The 17,296-nt window shown below is 40.3% G+C and overlaps 1 protein-coding gene across 1 annotated transcript in view; it reads right to left on the bottom strand.

Moving 5' to 3' along the window:
- Nucleotides 1-17,296, bottom strand: part of znf385c (zinc finger protein 385C) — a 99,143-nt gene that overhangs the window by 8,960 nt on the left and 72,887 nt on the right. The window contains exons 3-6 of the mRNA XM_088007682.1: nucleotides 15,924-16,066; nucleotides 10,165-10,275; nucleotides 6,476-6,695; nucleotides 4-390 (exon numbers count right to left, since the gene is read on the bottom strand). Of these exons, the coding sequence (XP_087863808.1) occupies nucleotides 4-390; nucleotides 6,476-6,695; nucleotides 10,165-10,275; nucleotides 15,924-16,066 (861 nt within the window). The remainder of the gene's footprint in view (nucleotides 1-3; nucleotides 391-6,475; nucleotides 6,696-10,164; nucleotides 10,276-15,923; nucleotides 16,067-17,296) is intronic.

Genomic DNA, 17,296 nt, shown 5'->3' with positions numbered 1-17,296 from the left:
TACCGCTGTTATGTGCTTCCAGTTGGGAAGTGGAGTTGACTGTGACTTTACAGACAGGACAGTGGAGGTGAGCTTTGCTCTTCTTGGGGTCTTTGTTGTCATCCATGCATGGCTCCCCTGGCGTGATAGATGGGTCTGCAGCATTACCTGACTCGCCGGTCAGACACATAGCCTCAGTGGCCTCTGTGGGCTCTGCGGCCTCTCCGCCCTCTGGAGTGCTGGTGTCTGACGCCGTCTCAGAGAGCTGAGAGGAAGGCGAAACGTGAGGAGGGGAAAGCGTGACCAGCTCCACAGAGGAAACCTCAGACACCGGTGTCAGCATGACCGAGCTCCTGGGACTCTCCTCCAGTTTTCCCTCCAGGATGCTTGGTTCCAGATCAAACTGAAGACCTGTACAGAAGTAGAAAAGAAATGGTGAATATTGGCAAACTGGATGCTCAGATTGGGACTAACTTTGTAAGTACTGGCACTCTTCACTTCGGGTTTGTGAAGAGACAGGTGCTTTATTTTAAATTAAGTCCGTGAGGCCAGATCAAAGGTGTGGAAATGCAATCTGTTATTTTATTTCTGTTACAATTGGTTTGTGAGCAGAAGGAACAACAACAAAAAAAAGAAGCTGAGATAAACAAACCATGAGCGAGATTTAACAAGTGATCCTCAGCAATATTTCTTAATAGATTTTGAAGGACTTCCAGAACTTTTCTTTCACACTTTGGCCACTTTATTAGCTTTATTTTCAGTCTAGTATTGTCTGTTGGATGAAAAAAAAACACATGCAAATATGAACATGTCCTATTTGTGTATGTGTGGAACAGCGATCCAACAGTCCCATATAGCACTGGATGAATTTTACTGCACTGCGATGCTGCTGAGCTTTCTACCACATGAAAGTCATTGATTTTAGGGAAACTACAACAACTGAACCAGGTATCAGTCTGAGACGCTCTATCGGCTAAAGACTCATCAATACGGGGAACGAAGCATCTTAATGCGTTGGGGTTAGGATCCCCATTCGTACTACTTTATGCCACATTAATAATTAATAAACTTTTTTTGGTTTATTAAAGCATTTGCCACAAGCCATTTTTTTTGCATTCTTCCTTTGCACCTTTGCTCTTCACATTTACTCTTCAAATATCAAGTGGATCTTGAGTTTCAGTCAATATAAACAAACCCATCGGCTGCTGGGTCCCGCCGATAAGTCACTGCAGTTCCATTACCATTCCCCCTTCACCTCTGTTGTCTTCCCATGGGAATCAAACACACTTCACCCCAGAGCACTGAGTGCTACGCTCACTGAATATCTCCATTTCATTTAGTGAGCTTAACACACACACACACACACACACACACACACACACACACACACACAGCCGACCTGAGAGCGACCGTGCTCCATTGATTTTCCCTTTTATGTCTTAGAGTAAATTCATCATTGGAGATAAGGGTCTTCCTTTTTCATTCCTTTCCAGGTAAAAGAAAGTATATGAGCAAGATTAGACATTCCCCTCGCTGTAATGAGTGTGACCCTTGAGGGGTTGGACTGCTTTTCCAGAGGTGGAGAGGGTGGGGGAGGGAAGAAGGGCTGGAGGTAGGAATGATCTGTGAAATGCAGGGCCACCTGAGAGGTCTGTGGTGGGAAATGATACTGATCAGTGGGTTTAGTGGGAACCTCATAGAGGAAGATGTAGAGGTTGGTGGGAATCAAAGGACTCTGAAAATTCATGGGTAGAGATCAGAGGGAGGCTGATGCGAAGATCTTCATTTCCTGCTGGGAGCTGAACATTTTCACTTTTGGATTAATCATATTTAAGGAGAACAAAAATGCAGCATTTTACTTTATTCTCTTTAACCACAACGGTTTATTTCAAATAGCTAGGAATAAAAGCCCTGCAAAAAGGAGCTCTTACAGGGTTATTGTACTAGTGCATTGCTAGCAAGTACATAGTTCAAAATTCTTATGTATTTTTACCTACTTTATCAATTGCGTGACTCTGGTAGTCCTGCATAATTTCTGTTTTTCAGATGTACTATATGTCCTCTAAGTATTGATATAATTGTGAAGACAAACGAGAGAACTGTCAAAACTGTCAGGCCAAGACCAGTCCATCGGCAGCTGGCCCTCTGAGGAATGGAAGTAGACACCGTCGATTACAGAGCATCTGGATCGATGTTGTACAAGCAATCATGAGTAACTTTAACATGAGAATAATTTGATTTATGTTTCCAGCAGTCCATCTGAATATGTTTCTATGGGTGTAAACATCTTGAGAGATTACCAGTCGGCAGAGTGATCGGCTAAGAACTTAAAGCACAGACAGACAGCTAACGAAAATTGGACTCATTATACACACGCTTGCCTCTACGCTCAAGACGCTGAGCGCTTGATTTAGTAGGCGAGCGCTGATCCGAGGCGGCCTCCGAACATAAACAAATTCCCAGGGGAAAAAAAATCCTTGCTTTAGATCATCATTACTGCGGTGACAGACAGAGTCCCTGCAAAAGATGACTTCAGCGGCGGAGTCAATCAAAGCCGGGGGTGATTGATGCTCGTCATGATTGATGGTGGCTCTCAGTCTCCTGGCGCCAGCTTGGCACTCTTACACTTGGTAGACGGCTGTCCTTTGTTAGTCTGAGGCATGCTATATAAGAATCGATCTGTCTCTTTGTGCGACTAGAAAGTTCATCTCTGTTTATCCTCTCGTTCTCCTTCCCACATGGATGACTTGTTGCGCTTGATATGATAAAATACCGATCAAACTCAAATGTGATTGGGAAGTACTTGAGAGACTACGCATGTTAGCATATGTAAAAGGACTTATTGCTAGAAGCTAGAAATTTGGTACAAATTGGATAATAAGTTTTAAACAAATGGGGTAAAGCAGCAACGCTTCTCATATTCCTTTGCTCTGTGGAGGATCAGTGTTGCTCTTTCTATGGAGCTGGAAAACATATTGGAATAAATAAGTAATTCAAACTCTTTTAGACACCAGGACATTTTACATTAAAACACTGTAGTCACTTCCAGGAAGCTAAAATGAATGAGTAATGATCCAGAAAATATAATTAAACCATCAGTGAAATGGTTTAATAGACAAAAAAATTAACTCGGAGGTCGTTGCAGTTGACAGACTTAAAACTTATGCTAAAACTGGGTGCTGAGTTGAAGAGAAGAGAGAATAAGGCGGATACTGGACTTTGGATGGTCTGGAAAGAGTGTGCAAGGAGAATTAGTAAAATTTCCATGTGTCTGCATACTTTATACTTGTAAAATGTTATAGGATAAGTATAACAAAAGAGGGTTGTAATTGTGAATGCCACCTTTTTTTTTTTTTTTTTTAATTTTGCATAATGTTTGTCTTTAAAACCAACTGCCAACAATTCAGAGCGAAAATGATAAGAAATAGTACATTTAAGTAATTTTCCGTACAAATATTCACTGCGGTTTTTATCCCAAGATGAAGTTTGGAACAACAGAAAAACTCTCCTACAAAAGCTCATCAAAAGGCTGTGAGTTTGGATATGAAGTGTTTCTAAAAAAGTAACAAAGGGATGTTAAATGAAGAGCCACTGTTATTTTGCTATTTCAGTCATGTGCAGGAGAAATAAAATATTTAATCCCATTTATTCCCTTTCAATAAAACAGTCATTTATGAAAAGAAGCTGCCCGTCGTGTTCATATTATTCCGCAGGCATTTCCATCGCACCCAAGAGGCTGACCTTGTGGGTCCAGAGGAATATTTTGTTTTGTTCTGAGTGAGACACTGCGCATACTTCAGTGAACCACCGACGGGGATCTTATTGGTTCCTGAGAACAGACACTCTGGACATTAGGCTCTCAAAGCTCCCCAGCAGCTTTTATTTTCATGGCAGATGTAATTCATTTCATCAAGTATTAATCTGGAACACTTTTCCATCCCAGTTTGGCATTGTGCGGGATGCCAGCACTGGCTCACTCTGGTGCATTTCAATTTCACATCAGGCCAGTCGCACAATTGGGTTTATTAAAGAGTGTTCTTTGGCACAAAATTGCCTTGGAACTGCAAAATTATTCACGGCATAAAAATTAGCTATGACTTATCTACTTCTTTCGTGCTTTCCCTTTCTCATTCATTTCTCTCTCCCTCGCTCGCTCTCATTCATTTCATCTTATCTTACATTTCCCACTCATCTCGTCTAGTTTCGCCTCTGCCGTGCTTTCCTCTTTCAGGGCCTTTGGAACAGCAGAATATTAAAATTGTATTTGATGAGAGTGTTATCAGGCTCTGGGACTTTTGTCTGATTTCTCCTTTCTGAAGGAGACTCTTGGCACTCAAGGGGAAAATGCGTGTATGTGTGTCCATTTATAAACTACCCTGTCTGGAGGATAAACAGTGTCACTCCTATCCAAGACTACCTTTATCTCTCTCTTTTATTTCAGATATTCTGTCTGCATTTAAAAACCCTGCATAGCTAGAGATCTTCTCTGAGGCGGGGAACTTAAAACGGTAGAGGAAATAAGAAGGGGGAAAAAAAAAAAACTGCTATAGCCTTGGCACAGTCCCCTTGCTTCAAAATGATAAATGAAAAGTCTGGATCCAGACAAGTGCAATATGAGAAGCTAATGGGGTTTACGTAGCAGTCAAAATGCCAAAGAAACAATTCAGGTTCTTAGAAGTCAAGGTGCAGCTGTCTGCAGTGGAAAAGTTTACATTTATTTTTCTTGTTGAAAACAAAAAAGAACCACATTTCCTTTTGTAAAGCACTAGATATCTATATTGGCACCACTAAAGTGCGAACAGCTGAACTTTTTTTTGTAGAAGTAGATGAATGTCTTTGATATTGTTCAGCTTTAGTTTTTTTTTTTTTTGACAGCCCATTAAAAACGAAACCCCTCTGCACCGCTCTGCTCCGTCATGGCTCATTCAGCACTTTGTGCCGTTTATTGTGCTCAAACACACCAATTCGGGTCCTGTCACCATCCTCTCATTCCAACTTCAATAGGGTGGGAGCAGAAGAGAGTAATGGGGAGTCAAGAAATTGAAATCAAGAAAAAAATAAACGGGGTAACAAAGAACAGAGAGAGTCCAATCGATCTCAGCAAGCCTGGTTGTTTACGCAACATCTTGGACCGTTCTTGCAGTCTGAAAACTTTGGAACCTAACGTTAGACACAAGGCTGAGAGCAGTGAACTCATAAGTGCTTTACTTAGAATGAAAGTTTGTTAATTTACTTCTACATATCCCATCCTCATCCAATTGAACTTAATTAAGCATGGCCTTCAATGCTTTTCATACAAATCTTCAAACAGAATAACTAAAAAAAAAAATGCAGTCAAATCCAAAGTTTGATGTCTGCACCTAACGCCGTCATTTAAATAATGTTGCAGCTAAACTTCTGATGAGAGACTTTGAAAGGATAACTAGGGCAACTAACTATTAGGAATCTGGAAAATAGGTGTCAATCCCATAATATCTAAAAAAAAACTAAGGTCTTGTTGATTTTTGGTAACTCCATGCCAAAATCTTTTGTGTAGTTTCCTTAGAGTGACAGTAGTTTCATAGCAGCTTTTAGCCAAACATTTCTGCTACCGTCACTTCACCTGTTAACATTTTTCAAGTTGAAGTGATGAAGTCTTTCAGCTTAATTTATAGACTGACAGCTGATTGTATGGCACCATTCATCACTATTATAACTGTAACTACTTTTAATATTGGACAATAAACCAGAGTAATTGCTCCCTTAATTAGATCATCAGAAACTGAGCCACAATGTTTGCGTTCAGTTTCGTTAGACACACCAGGGCTGGATCATCGAAAGACCTGTAGAGTCAAGAAATCACTCAAATGGAACCTGTCTGGCAATATGTCTGGTGTATTTCTCTTTGAATTGCACCAAAGAGAAATACACCAGACCCCGATCTAGACAAAAACAAAACAATAAAATCAAGAATGGACAAGAAAATAAAGTCATTGACAACTTTCAGTCCGGAAACGGCCAGAAAGATTTTTCTAATGCTTTGGAACTTCAAGCGAGGCATTATCAACAATTAGAGAAAACCTAGAAAAGCTTGTCGTTGCAGAGTAATTTTTGACTTAATATTCTGTTTTTTTAAAATGTTTTTATATCCATATACTGTATTTCAGCAGGTAAACTAAAGCTATAAAATAATTTCATTTTAGCTTCGATTGATACAGAAAAACAGAAGGAGTTGTGCTTTTGCAGTTGCTTCTCATTTTTGGTGTCCTACCAATTACAAATTAAAGAGCAGCCCAGACATCATAAGCTTTGAAAAAGTGCTTTGAAGTAGGAATGATAAAAGATAAAGTACACAAAATGTATTTTAAAAGTCTGTCTCTAATTTGAGGGCTACCAGATGGGTTTAAAATAAAATAAGGGAAGAAAATGTGTTAGAGTTCATTCACAATGTGAAGAGGGCAGAGAAATGAATTCCAGTCTCAGGGTTGACTTTCTCACTTTCTATATGTGCACCTACTTGTTTCTTTTACTAAGCTTGTATCTATAGGTGCTGGGAGAGCTGCATCAGAAGGGGTCGTCTTGTTTCGGTCCCGCTCTCGGTCCCGCTCTCGCTCCCGCTCCCGCTCCTTCCCTGTAGTTGAGGTATCTCCACCTCGTCGCTGCCTGTTCTTCTGGGCCTCCATGGCTTTGAGTTTCCGGGCGTGTTTGTGGCCTTTATAGTGGGCCTCTGCTTGGTTCTGTGGGCAAATGGAAAAGAAGAAAAAGACATGTTAGCGGAAAGAAGCATAGAGGACCAACTGCCATATCTGCTGCAAAGACCAGAGCCCGTGTGCAAGAAATGTTCAAATGCACTTGCCCAAAAATTCTCTCTCACAGGCATCCGGAGGCTGCAAGAAGGAGAGTCTGTTTCCACCTGATAACAGAGCTGGCACACTGGGAGGCCAGAGGTATAATTGCATGTGTAATATGCAACAAGAGAGAGGATTCCATCTCTACAACTACCCTATTAATGTGCACTGTGAGAGTCAGCTTCTGCAGAACCCAGACGCACTTGGCAATACATACTAATGTTACACACATTTAAGGCTCTCATAAGCACACAAACACAAATCAGACTCAAAACACATCCTGACTGACTACACTGCAGCAATAAAAGCACGCAAATTTCCTTTCGAGTGGACGGCAATTTACGTTTCCATTTTCATCACTCCCGTGACCCTGTTCAGTCGGAGAACAAAAGCCACGTTGTTACACAAAGCAATGGCACATAAAAATAGCAAAGAAATCAATGCACAGATCACTCATTAAAGGCTAAGACAACCTCATCAGCCGCCGGTGTGAACAAAACATCATTTTGGGCTTAAAGAGCTACATGCTTGGGAGTAAATCTTTAAAATCACCACAAACAACACGAAAAGCCAAATAAGGTGAGCATTTTCCCCACTGCTAAGGATTCAGAGTGAGGAATGTAGGAAGGAAAGTAGATTTAGCATGAGTTCTGTTTTGCATATTTTGAGCTCTGGGTAGTATCATATTGGCAGCGGTTTACCATTTCTGCAGCAACTAAAAAAGAAAGAGGAGACATTCTGTGATCAAATGAAAACATCCAGGAAAAACATAACAGACAGGCAAATTCATCAAGACTTTTCTCACTCGGAGCAAAACGCCAGTAAATCTGATCACCTGAGAGTCACCAACACGACTGATTGCTGCTCAGGTAGCATTAGCTCAGAGAAACCAACTCAGACAAAAAAAAATACATAAGCATGTCATCCGACTCCACAGCCTGTTGTGAATAGTTCAGCCTCCTCAGCCATCCAATTGGGTCTCAAAGGAGGCAGAAGGACAAGGCGTGAAATGAGCTGCGGCTCAGTCAAGAGAAACTACAAGAGGATGTGCTGCTCATCAAAAGGATTCCAGATCGTCCAGTGATCAAGAAATCCCTGGGATGAAAGGAAACGTGGGCGGAGGGCTGTACACATCGCGTGGACATATATACACGCTGAGTGGGTGAAAAGCTAGCTCCATTCCACTTGCTTAAAGAGCCTCCGAGTCCAGGCTCTAGTGAAAAATAGACAGACACAGAAGTTAAACTGTACTGCCAGCTGCTTTGGTTAATCAGCGAGACGCCAGATTTTATATAGCAGAATAAAAGATATAGATGTATAGAGAGAGCAAGATCATCAGTATCTTGAACCCAGATTTCAATCAGGTCCCACATGGATATTAGTCACCAAAAACACATAAGAGAAAGGAAGTGGTCATTAGAGAAATATATCCTCAAGAAAAGGCTTTCAAAAAAAAAAAAGAGCAAGCAAAGCAATGAGCACTGATGTAAATAAACTTGCACTGCAAACGTGTCCATCCCCCATTTTTCACATTTTGACACAACAACCACTAAATTAAAGGTATTTAGTGGAATTTTTCACCTCATATGTGTTCATCTCATTTAAATGAACAAAATAAGAACCCAGTTCAGCTGATTGAATGATTGCTTTCAAAAGTCACATATTCACTGTATAGAGTCTAACGGTGTGTTGTTTAAACTCGGTAAAAATAAAACTGTCGTCCGAAGGTCATGGGGATTTGCTAGAGAATGCTGTCAAACATGTCACCACAACTGAGGAGCATACCAGACAGGTCAGGGATAACAGTAGTTATGATTTTCAATTGGATTTATGCTGATTAAAACATAGTTTAGTATGTTTTCTAATAAGATAACTTTAAATGTAATTGCTGCTACAAACAGCTCGTTAAATCAGACTAACACTTAGAAGCTGTGTAGCCCAGGCAGCTTTTCCTCTTAGAACATTGTGCATCACGGAAAGCTTAAATTGCATCTACATAAAACTCTGGAGAGGTTTATGGAGGTTTGAAAATGCCCAAATTCTTCAAGCTACTGATAAAGTTACAGTAAACTTGACTTTAACTTTATCAGTAGTTATAAGAGAGAATGCCTACATCTTATTCCCTTTCTTACCTCTGCTTCTTCGGAGCTTTTTGAAGACTAAAGTCCAAATGAAACTCTGTTGCCGTTTTCGCATTTTAGCTGCATCCGGACTGAAGACATCTTTCCAAACTGTTTACTGCTTTTTAATTTGACTGTTTCCATAAATACAATACATGTGCTACACAAAGGATGGATAGAGCAGCTGAGAAATCTGCGTCCTGTTGTGGCTGCTGATTGTTTTCTTTTTTTGCACTTTGCTGATAAATGGAATCTAAGCTGCAATCTAAGCCTTCTTGCCAACACAACTGTTCACCAACAGACATAAAGTTGCACTGAGATGAAAACTGAACAAAAATCTACACACAAGAACAAAACCAAAAACCCCACGCTATTTATATAAGGCCTTTTTGACCTAATCACGGCTCCAGCAAACCACAGTTCAGTTTGAAACAGAAAACAACGTCTGATTTACTCAAAGAAAATGCTTGAAATTAAGAATGGAAAGTAGCAGCCAGATGACGCAAATAAAATGTACTTGACTGATTTGAACACGTCTGTCAAAGAAAGAATTTTGTTAGTCTGGAGTTCCGGGTTACATTGTTCTATAATGGAAATGAGAAAACGTCAGCAACAACGTTGGAGAACTAAATTTCCAGTTTAGCTGAATTCCATTATTTTACAGTGAGAAAGATTATCCCAAATAATAAAATCCTACCATATCTGATATAGTTCCCCGACTTCCAAGGAGTGGACTTCCAACAAAATTCAGCTGAATGTCAGGCAGTTCAGTGCTCACAGAATTTAGGGTTAGGTTTATGGATTATTATTGGACAATTACAGTATTAAAGGAGTAAAGCATATTTGCAAATGTTGGAGAAGAAAGCTTCTTTTTTTAAAGAATATGGCAGCACAACTTTTTTTGCACCTTTACAAAGTTTCATTAGAAAAACAACAACACAAAACAGCAATGTTTACATTGCAGCAATGACTCCTTAGATGTTCTTAGTGTTTTCCATGATTCCTTGGCATATCATAGAAACATTCTTTTTCCAGTGAAAACAAACATTGAAGAAAAATACTACAATTCCAGAGTGCAATTTTCTCTTGAGGTAGACCCATTATTTACTAAGGGCGATGCAGTCAGTGCACATTATACAGTCAAAAAAGCATAATGTCTCTTTCTTCCTTTTATTGCTACACTTCCCCCATCTTCCTCTTACAGAAAAAACCCCCAACAACAACGAATCTTTTCTTACCGTTGAGTTGAAGCGCAGGTGGCAGATGTTGCAGGAGATGATCTGTTTCTTCTTGAGGGGGTGAGGGACCCCAAACGTGTGGTTAATCACTGCCTTCTGGACAGGGTCCATCTGAGACACAGACAGCAAAAATCAACACAAGCAGCATGTTCCTGTCAAGCCAAGAGGCTGCGCTTTTGCAGAGTCTAAAACACAGTGGCAGACGATGCAAAATCAATCTCTGCAAAAGCAAATATTGCAAATACTCATTAAATATGCATGCAGTAAATAGAATGCATAAAGTATTCATTAATTTTGCTCTAAGGAGGACTAAATAAATAATACTAGCACTTCAGTAAAAATGACCACAAAGTTAATTCATGTTACAATAGTTCTTTTTCTAGAGGCTTTTTGTCATGATGTGAAATCAGTGAAGTTATTGGATAATGACACAATGAAACAGTGCAATATAATAGTCTGCACTTAACACTACTAACAGTGATTTTATTCTCCCCTTTTCCTGATAAAAAGAATAACCAAACATCCAATATTTCATAAAAGTGAACAAACAAGTCTGAATATTCAACATTCATCCAACGAGGATAAAAAAAAATCTCATTGAGATTAAAAATGTCTTTTACAAGAGTGTTGTGAATCATTGTAAATCTTTTGTCGACATCAATTGATGTACAAATAAATGCCAATACCAATAAATGGGTGCAGTCAGGTTTTCTGGTGCTGATGGGAACATTTGCCCCCGTTCCAGAGTTGTGGTCAGATCTCAAGTCAAACTTTGGACACAGTTTGAAATTTGGCTTAGAGTGTCTGGATTAAAGTGCGATGCATTATTACTGAATTAAGCCCTTAGTGATTTAGAACATTACTGCAGTCAACACTTTTAAACACAACAAGTTGGCCTTCTTATTTGCAGATTTGCACTGTGTGTTAAAGGGCTGCACATGTAAAACTGTTCATCTAAATTTGTTGGATGATAATCTCTGGTGCAATTATCACTTTCTGAAAGTTATAGCTTTACAAGACTCAACTGGGAGTTATATATAAAAAATGTTGCTGCTGTTGAACAGGTGAAAACACTTCCCCCTTCTGCTGCTTGTGCCTTCACATAACGCAGACATCTGGGATTGCGTCATACGTGCCTCCTTATGACTGGAAGTTATGCACTTAATTTATTGTTGCAGGTATCTCAGTTCTTAATGGCAAAACAACTCCATTCACACAAAGTTTTTGTGGTCTGACTTCTAATGAGATTATTTTTGATAACGGAGACAAAAAAAATAAAACAATAAAAAATCCAAGCTAAGACTGCTGGTCCTTTGTTCTTTATTATTCAAGTCAAGTTATGTTTCATTTTAAATGTATGCATGCTTAGCAGAGCAGAAATGCGAATTCCTCACTTTCCACTTTCTCAGTTGCTTCCAGCTGATTAAGGAAGTTTAAAACTCCCTCTGTGTCTGCACTGACCAGTTTCGGCTTTTTGCTTCTGTTGTCTGAAACTCAGATTTTGTAGGTTTGTGCTGAACAATTTTGTCTCGGTCTTATAACTTCTGACGTACCAATTTTTAACTAATGAGTGAATCAAATTCATCTGACAGGTTCATATTCTTTCAAAAATATGGTTTCAGATTGCAGAAAGCCAACACAGTGCAACTCCTGGAATGCGCTGAACATCAGCCATAAAGTAAGGTTAGGATCAAAAGATATCTCTCCCTTGGGGTTACCCTGCATGCAGCCAAAGTGCATGAAGAGAAAAAGATCCTCACATCACGTCCCATCATCATGAAAAAACAGGGATGAAACCAAGAATAGGGATCATGCCGAGATGTTCCCTTGGTGACAGCTGAGTAGGATTTAAGGCATAAATCTGGAACAAATAACAACTTTTCTTTGTTAATCAGCATGCTGCCGCTATTTGATATGAGCTGAATACCTCAGTATCTCTGCAGTGACTGTGCATGATGGGCTTTTCTTGATATTGAACGCATTTTTCAGCCACACACACACAAAAAAAGCATTGTCACCGGTGGCTGAATTTTGATTACAAATCCTTAGAAAGAGATGTGTTTTATTTTACCTGGATATTTTTAGTACAATGCAATGTTATGTCTCTTCGCACTACAACAACAGCTTTCAATTTAAGGTTTGTTTAAGATCGCTCCATATTAAAAAATGTCATGAAAACAACAAATACGTGCAAGCTAAACACGAGGTTTCAAAAAGTTCTACATCCAGGCTTTAATCGATGTATATTTATTGATCTAGAAACTCAGAATTTATTGACAAAACAATTAGTGGCACTGATTAGGTAATATGTGTTCACACCTGAAACCTTGTGGATTATGCAATACATTTTAATCAGTAATTTGGGAGTATTTTTGTAACATTACCATTTTATCTGCTTAGCTAAATATTGTGATTTAGCCATAATAAACCTTCAGTTCAGCCAAAATGAAGGGTCTTCCTCAAAATAATAAATAATTTCTCAAAACAACACGTTTGTGACCTTCCAGGTTATTATTGTATCATTTTGTTTACACGAAAGCTGTCTGTAGCTGCACGACTTTCTTTCACGTGAGACAAAACAAGGAGTTGTGTCGTCTCACATTTTTTCATTTAAGGGATCAAATGCTGAATGTTAACGAGCCAAATTTGTGAAACTGCTCCTTATCTGCAAAAAGACAAAGTAATTCATAGAAGAATTTACCCAATCACAAAAATATGTCTATTTACGTCATTATCAATCACTTAAACAGACTAATATAGATTTAACATCCGGTGAACAGACAGCAGAAAGTCCCTCGTGGTATATTATGAACAGCAAAGAAAGCAAAAGGCTTCATTAAAGGCTCTACAGTCCAGAATGACAGCTGATTCCATCACGACACCCTTCAGACGGGTATAAAATATCACAATCATCCTGGATCTTATCCTCAGCTGGCACAGGGCCTGACCCCGTCCGTTCCTTGGCTTGCATGTGAGGATAGCCGAGGAGTGGGTTGTTCTCACTTTTAGTTGCACCGACACATCCTCGGAACCCGACGTGGTGACACCTCTGTCAGCCCCAGCTGCCCAGAGATCAAGGAGTGTTGCTATATTGATAGCATTGACTCGGATGCTGCCTCAGATCCTTCCAAAGCTGCGTTGTGTTCGGAGCAGCTGCTACCTCGTAAAGAACGGAGTCGGTTTACCACGGATTCCTCAGGGCCAGGTGTGAGAGGCACTATCAACACACCTGACAAAGATACCTCCATGCTGGTGGTGTGTCTCCCCCAGGGTAGACTATTTAGCTGCTCTATTTTGGTCTTGTGTTGTATGACTCAAGGCTACCTCTGGGAGTAAACTTTTGCTTTTCTCCTCGCCAGCTACAGCACAACCACTGAAATGTAGCTCTCCCAGTCCTGCTGCCCTCTGTCCAGCTCTTCAGGGCAGGCTGCACTCACAGATATTTGTTTTAGGAACTGAAGAATGTGTCCATTGTCTGTCTGCAGCCATCCTGAACCGACGGCTATAAATGCCTCTTTTGTCCCAGTGCTTCGCTCTCCCCTGCCATTCAGGCGCAGACAGGACTTGTCCTGCGCCAGGCGGCTCAGTCCGTGCTGAGGTTTCGGTAAAGGTTGAGAGAAAGAAGCAGACAGAGATGTGAAGGCACTGTATAAGAAGGGACACCAGGGTAACTGGAGACTATTTGGGTTTGAAGACAGGTGCATTCATCTTCCCCTCTGGAAATGCAGGCTGCAGCGGATGCCTTATCAGGACTAAAAGAACTTGGGACTCCGAGCTGAATGGATGCTGTGATTAATGCTGCAGCTGCACTGCCAGGGCGTGCTTAACGGGGGTAATCATCTTGTTCTGGCACTGAAGTAACGGTGATATGATGTTATATTGTTACACCGTCAAAAGGCTTCCATACGTTCTCTGACCTACTTCCTTCATACCACCTCTAAATTGTCGCTGTGTTTTTCTCGTGGAATATCTACAGCAATCGTTTGCATTTGAGTGATTTGAAACTAAAACAAAAAACTTGTATGACTTTTATTTAGATTTCATAAGAAAGATTGATAAAAAAAAGTAGCTAATTGTGAGACATAAGGAAGACAATGCATGTCTTCATGAAAAATCTGAAAAATGGGCCGTTCCGTATTCAGCCTCCAGTTTTGCCTCTTCAAACTGTTTTCTTTCAGGATAGCTCTGTATAGCAACCTTTTTCCTGCTAAACAAAAGAAGCACTACCACCACCATATTTGATAGAAGGGAAAGCCTTCTTATGCCTTTTCTTTCACCAAACTTTCAACAAATGGTCTTCTTCGTGCAACTCTGCCGTAAAGGAGTGCAAAACTAATTACTGTGTTGTCAAAAGATTCTCCAGCTAGGCCGCAGTTGTCTGCTGCTCCTCCAAAGTCACTATGGCTATTTTTCTAAGTAATGCTCTTCTTTCCCTACTTGTGAGGTTAGGTCGACAGCCATGTCTTTGTAAGATGTGAAATCATTTGGCTACTCCACATTTAGAGTATTAAAGTGAAAAAAGTGTCTGAGATACATACCACACTGTGCAATTTTTCATAAGAAAATTAAAAACATGTACCATTTTCCATCCACTTTGCAATCATGCACCACTTCGTGCTTGTCAATCACCTAAAAACTGTCACTATGAGTGGATAAGAGGTGAAAAAAAATTCAAGTGGTGTGAATATTGTTCCAAGGCAATGTACTTCCTTCACTTCAGATTGCGTTTTTCTCCTAAAGTAGCTGTTGCCATAACAATTACTGTTATTTGTCTAGCAGAATGAGCAAAAGTAAATGCAAAAGCAGCAAAGTGTGACTGTAACAAATTATTTTGAAAAGAACCACAGGGCACGTGCAATGGACTGGAAATAGAACCAGCAATTTTCCCCAAAGTGAAACACAGACAAAACACTGACAGGAGACTTGAGCCCACAGCTTGCACTGCTAATATAAATACATGAGGGTGTTAGAGGAATAAGTGTTTACCACGCCGCCTCTGCGACTCGCGTAGTCGCTGTTCTACAAGGCGGAGGAGCAAACGAATTGACTGAACTTTTCACAAGCAGGTTGGTGACCCCCCCCCAAAACATGAACGCCACGCAGCAAACGTCTGTCTCATCCACCCCCCTCCCACACGTCCTCCGCTGTAAAGAAGGAGCCATATGTCTGCATCCTCCCAGTCTCCAAAAAGACACATACTGGAGTGTAAAAGCTGCAGCTTATCCTCCATTTATAGACCACAGAGCTGAAGTTTTTTTTTTTTTTTTTTTTCCTCAAGTGCAATGAAAGCAGTGAACCCAATACACAACAAGGGTGTTAAAGTAGGATCAAAAGACTTCTGGAGTGCCTGCATGCATGCACACACAAAATGACAATGGGCATAGAGCGCAGAGAAAGGATCAAAGACACAAGCTTTTAATTCCAGTCACAGAGGCAAGGTAAGCGTCACGCTGAGGTGCATGAAAACCAAGAGGTTTGCTGCCGACGGTTCAGGTGGCAAGGGTCCCGTCTGTGGATGGAGACGGCGTCATGACAACAGCAGTTTTCACAGCAGATACGCTTGAATGAAGATCATTTCCTAAACAAAAGGCCCGCTTACAAAATAAACAGATCATAATATGATGGACAAAATTAAGTGTTGCGCTCATTCACTCATTAACACGTTTAAGCTCAGCTGAGGAGCTTTAATTTGGCTGAATTTGTTAACTTATTTTTCTATTCTAAGCTCACAGTTTCAGGTTTTGTGACATGAGACTCACCGTATTAAAGTTGGGAAAGAGGCTAAGGGGTGAGGATCCATTGAGTCTGAAGGGTAGGAGGTGTTTGAGGTCGAGCTGAGGCTGCAGAGGCCGCCCCGGCACCGGGAGAGAGGCCAGGAGGGGGTTGCCCTGGGCAGACGTACCTGGAGAAATACAACCAGATCAACAGTGAAGGTTCAGGAGCTACAATACATTAGAGAGGAAATATCTATTTGCAAGTTATGTATTTTACTAAAATATTTGCCCTCCAATTATATTCTTGTTTAACTTTTTTTTTTGGCACATTTAGTAAACGTTTTAGATAATTAAAACTAATTTTAATATCAGAAAGAGAAGCAAGCAAATTACGATTTCACTTGTAAAGGGAAAAACCTGAGCCGATGTGAAAAAGTAATCTGCTTCCTTTGGTAAATCATATATGTATGAACAGCTATTAACCATATATATTTTTTTACTTTGATTTTCTGATCACTGCCAGACCTGGAGAGCCACCAGAACCATGTTGGACAAAATGAAACGTTCATATCTTTAATCTATGGGAGAATTTAAGAAGCAAACGACTGCTGACCAAAACGAACACAAACACTACATTTACAGGGGGAAAAAAACAAACAAACAAAAAAAAAAAACATCTTATAAAACTTTTTGGAAATTGTTCTGAACTTCAAAAAACATTTAAAATGTGCCCGAATTAAAATGACTCTGCAAAGCAGCAAGTAGCAATTAAATGTTAGGTTATGAGGAGTTTCTCTAACTAAGAAGAATTGAAAATGTAATAAAAAAAATAAATCACCTTGGTGATCTTTATCTGATAATAAAATGGGCTTATTCACTTTAAATATGAAATTGGGGGAAAAATGTAAAGACAAGCAAACTTTTTTTGGGGGGGAAATGCTGTTTTTCTTAGCCTTGCAGCATTCAGAGGAGACCAGATGCACCAAATTCAACTGGCATCCTATGCAGGATGCACCTCACTCAACTGTAAGCCGGCATGTAGAAATGCATTTCATTTTAAATGTAGACCATGAGGTGTTTGGAGGAATGGAAAGTTTTACTGGGCATATGCACATTCTTAACCCTCAAAGACAAAACAACCCCCAGCCCGTTCGACGCGTGCACATAAACACATCATTTAACAACAGATATATTGGCCAAGGAAAGGTGGCTGCGTGAGAGGAAGACGAGAGATATCGGATTTCAAATGGACCAGGGATGAAGAGATTTCTAATTTTCCGCCTGGCTGCGTTTCAGTGGACTGGTGCGCTCAGCTGCTCGCAGGCACTTATTCCTGCACCGGGATCAATCATTGGTGTCAGCTGCGGGTCACTGTGGCCACCCCAAAGCATGCCTGTTATTCGGCTCCTGTGGAACAC

The sequence above is a fragment of the Poecilia mexicana genome, unplaced genomic scaffold, assembly GCF_051168715.1.
Source record: "Poecilia mexicana isolate PSO_F unplaced genomic scaffold, ASM5116871v1 scaffold_8, whole genome shotgun sequence".
NCBI classification, from domain to species: Eukaryota; Metazoa; Chordata; class Actinopteri; order Cyprinodontiformes; family Poeciliidae; genus Poecilia; species Poecilia mexicana.
The sequence above is the reverse complement of the archived record's forward strand: the minus strand, read 5'-3'. Positions and strand labels throughout refer to the sequence as shown.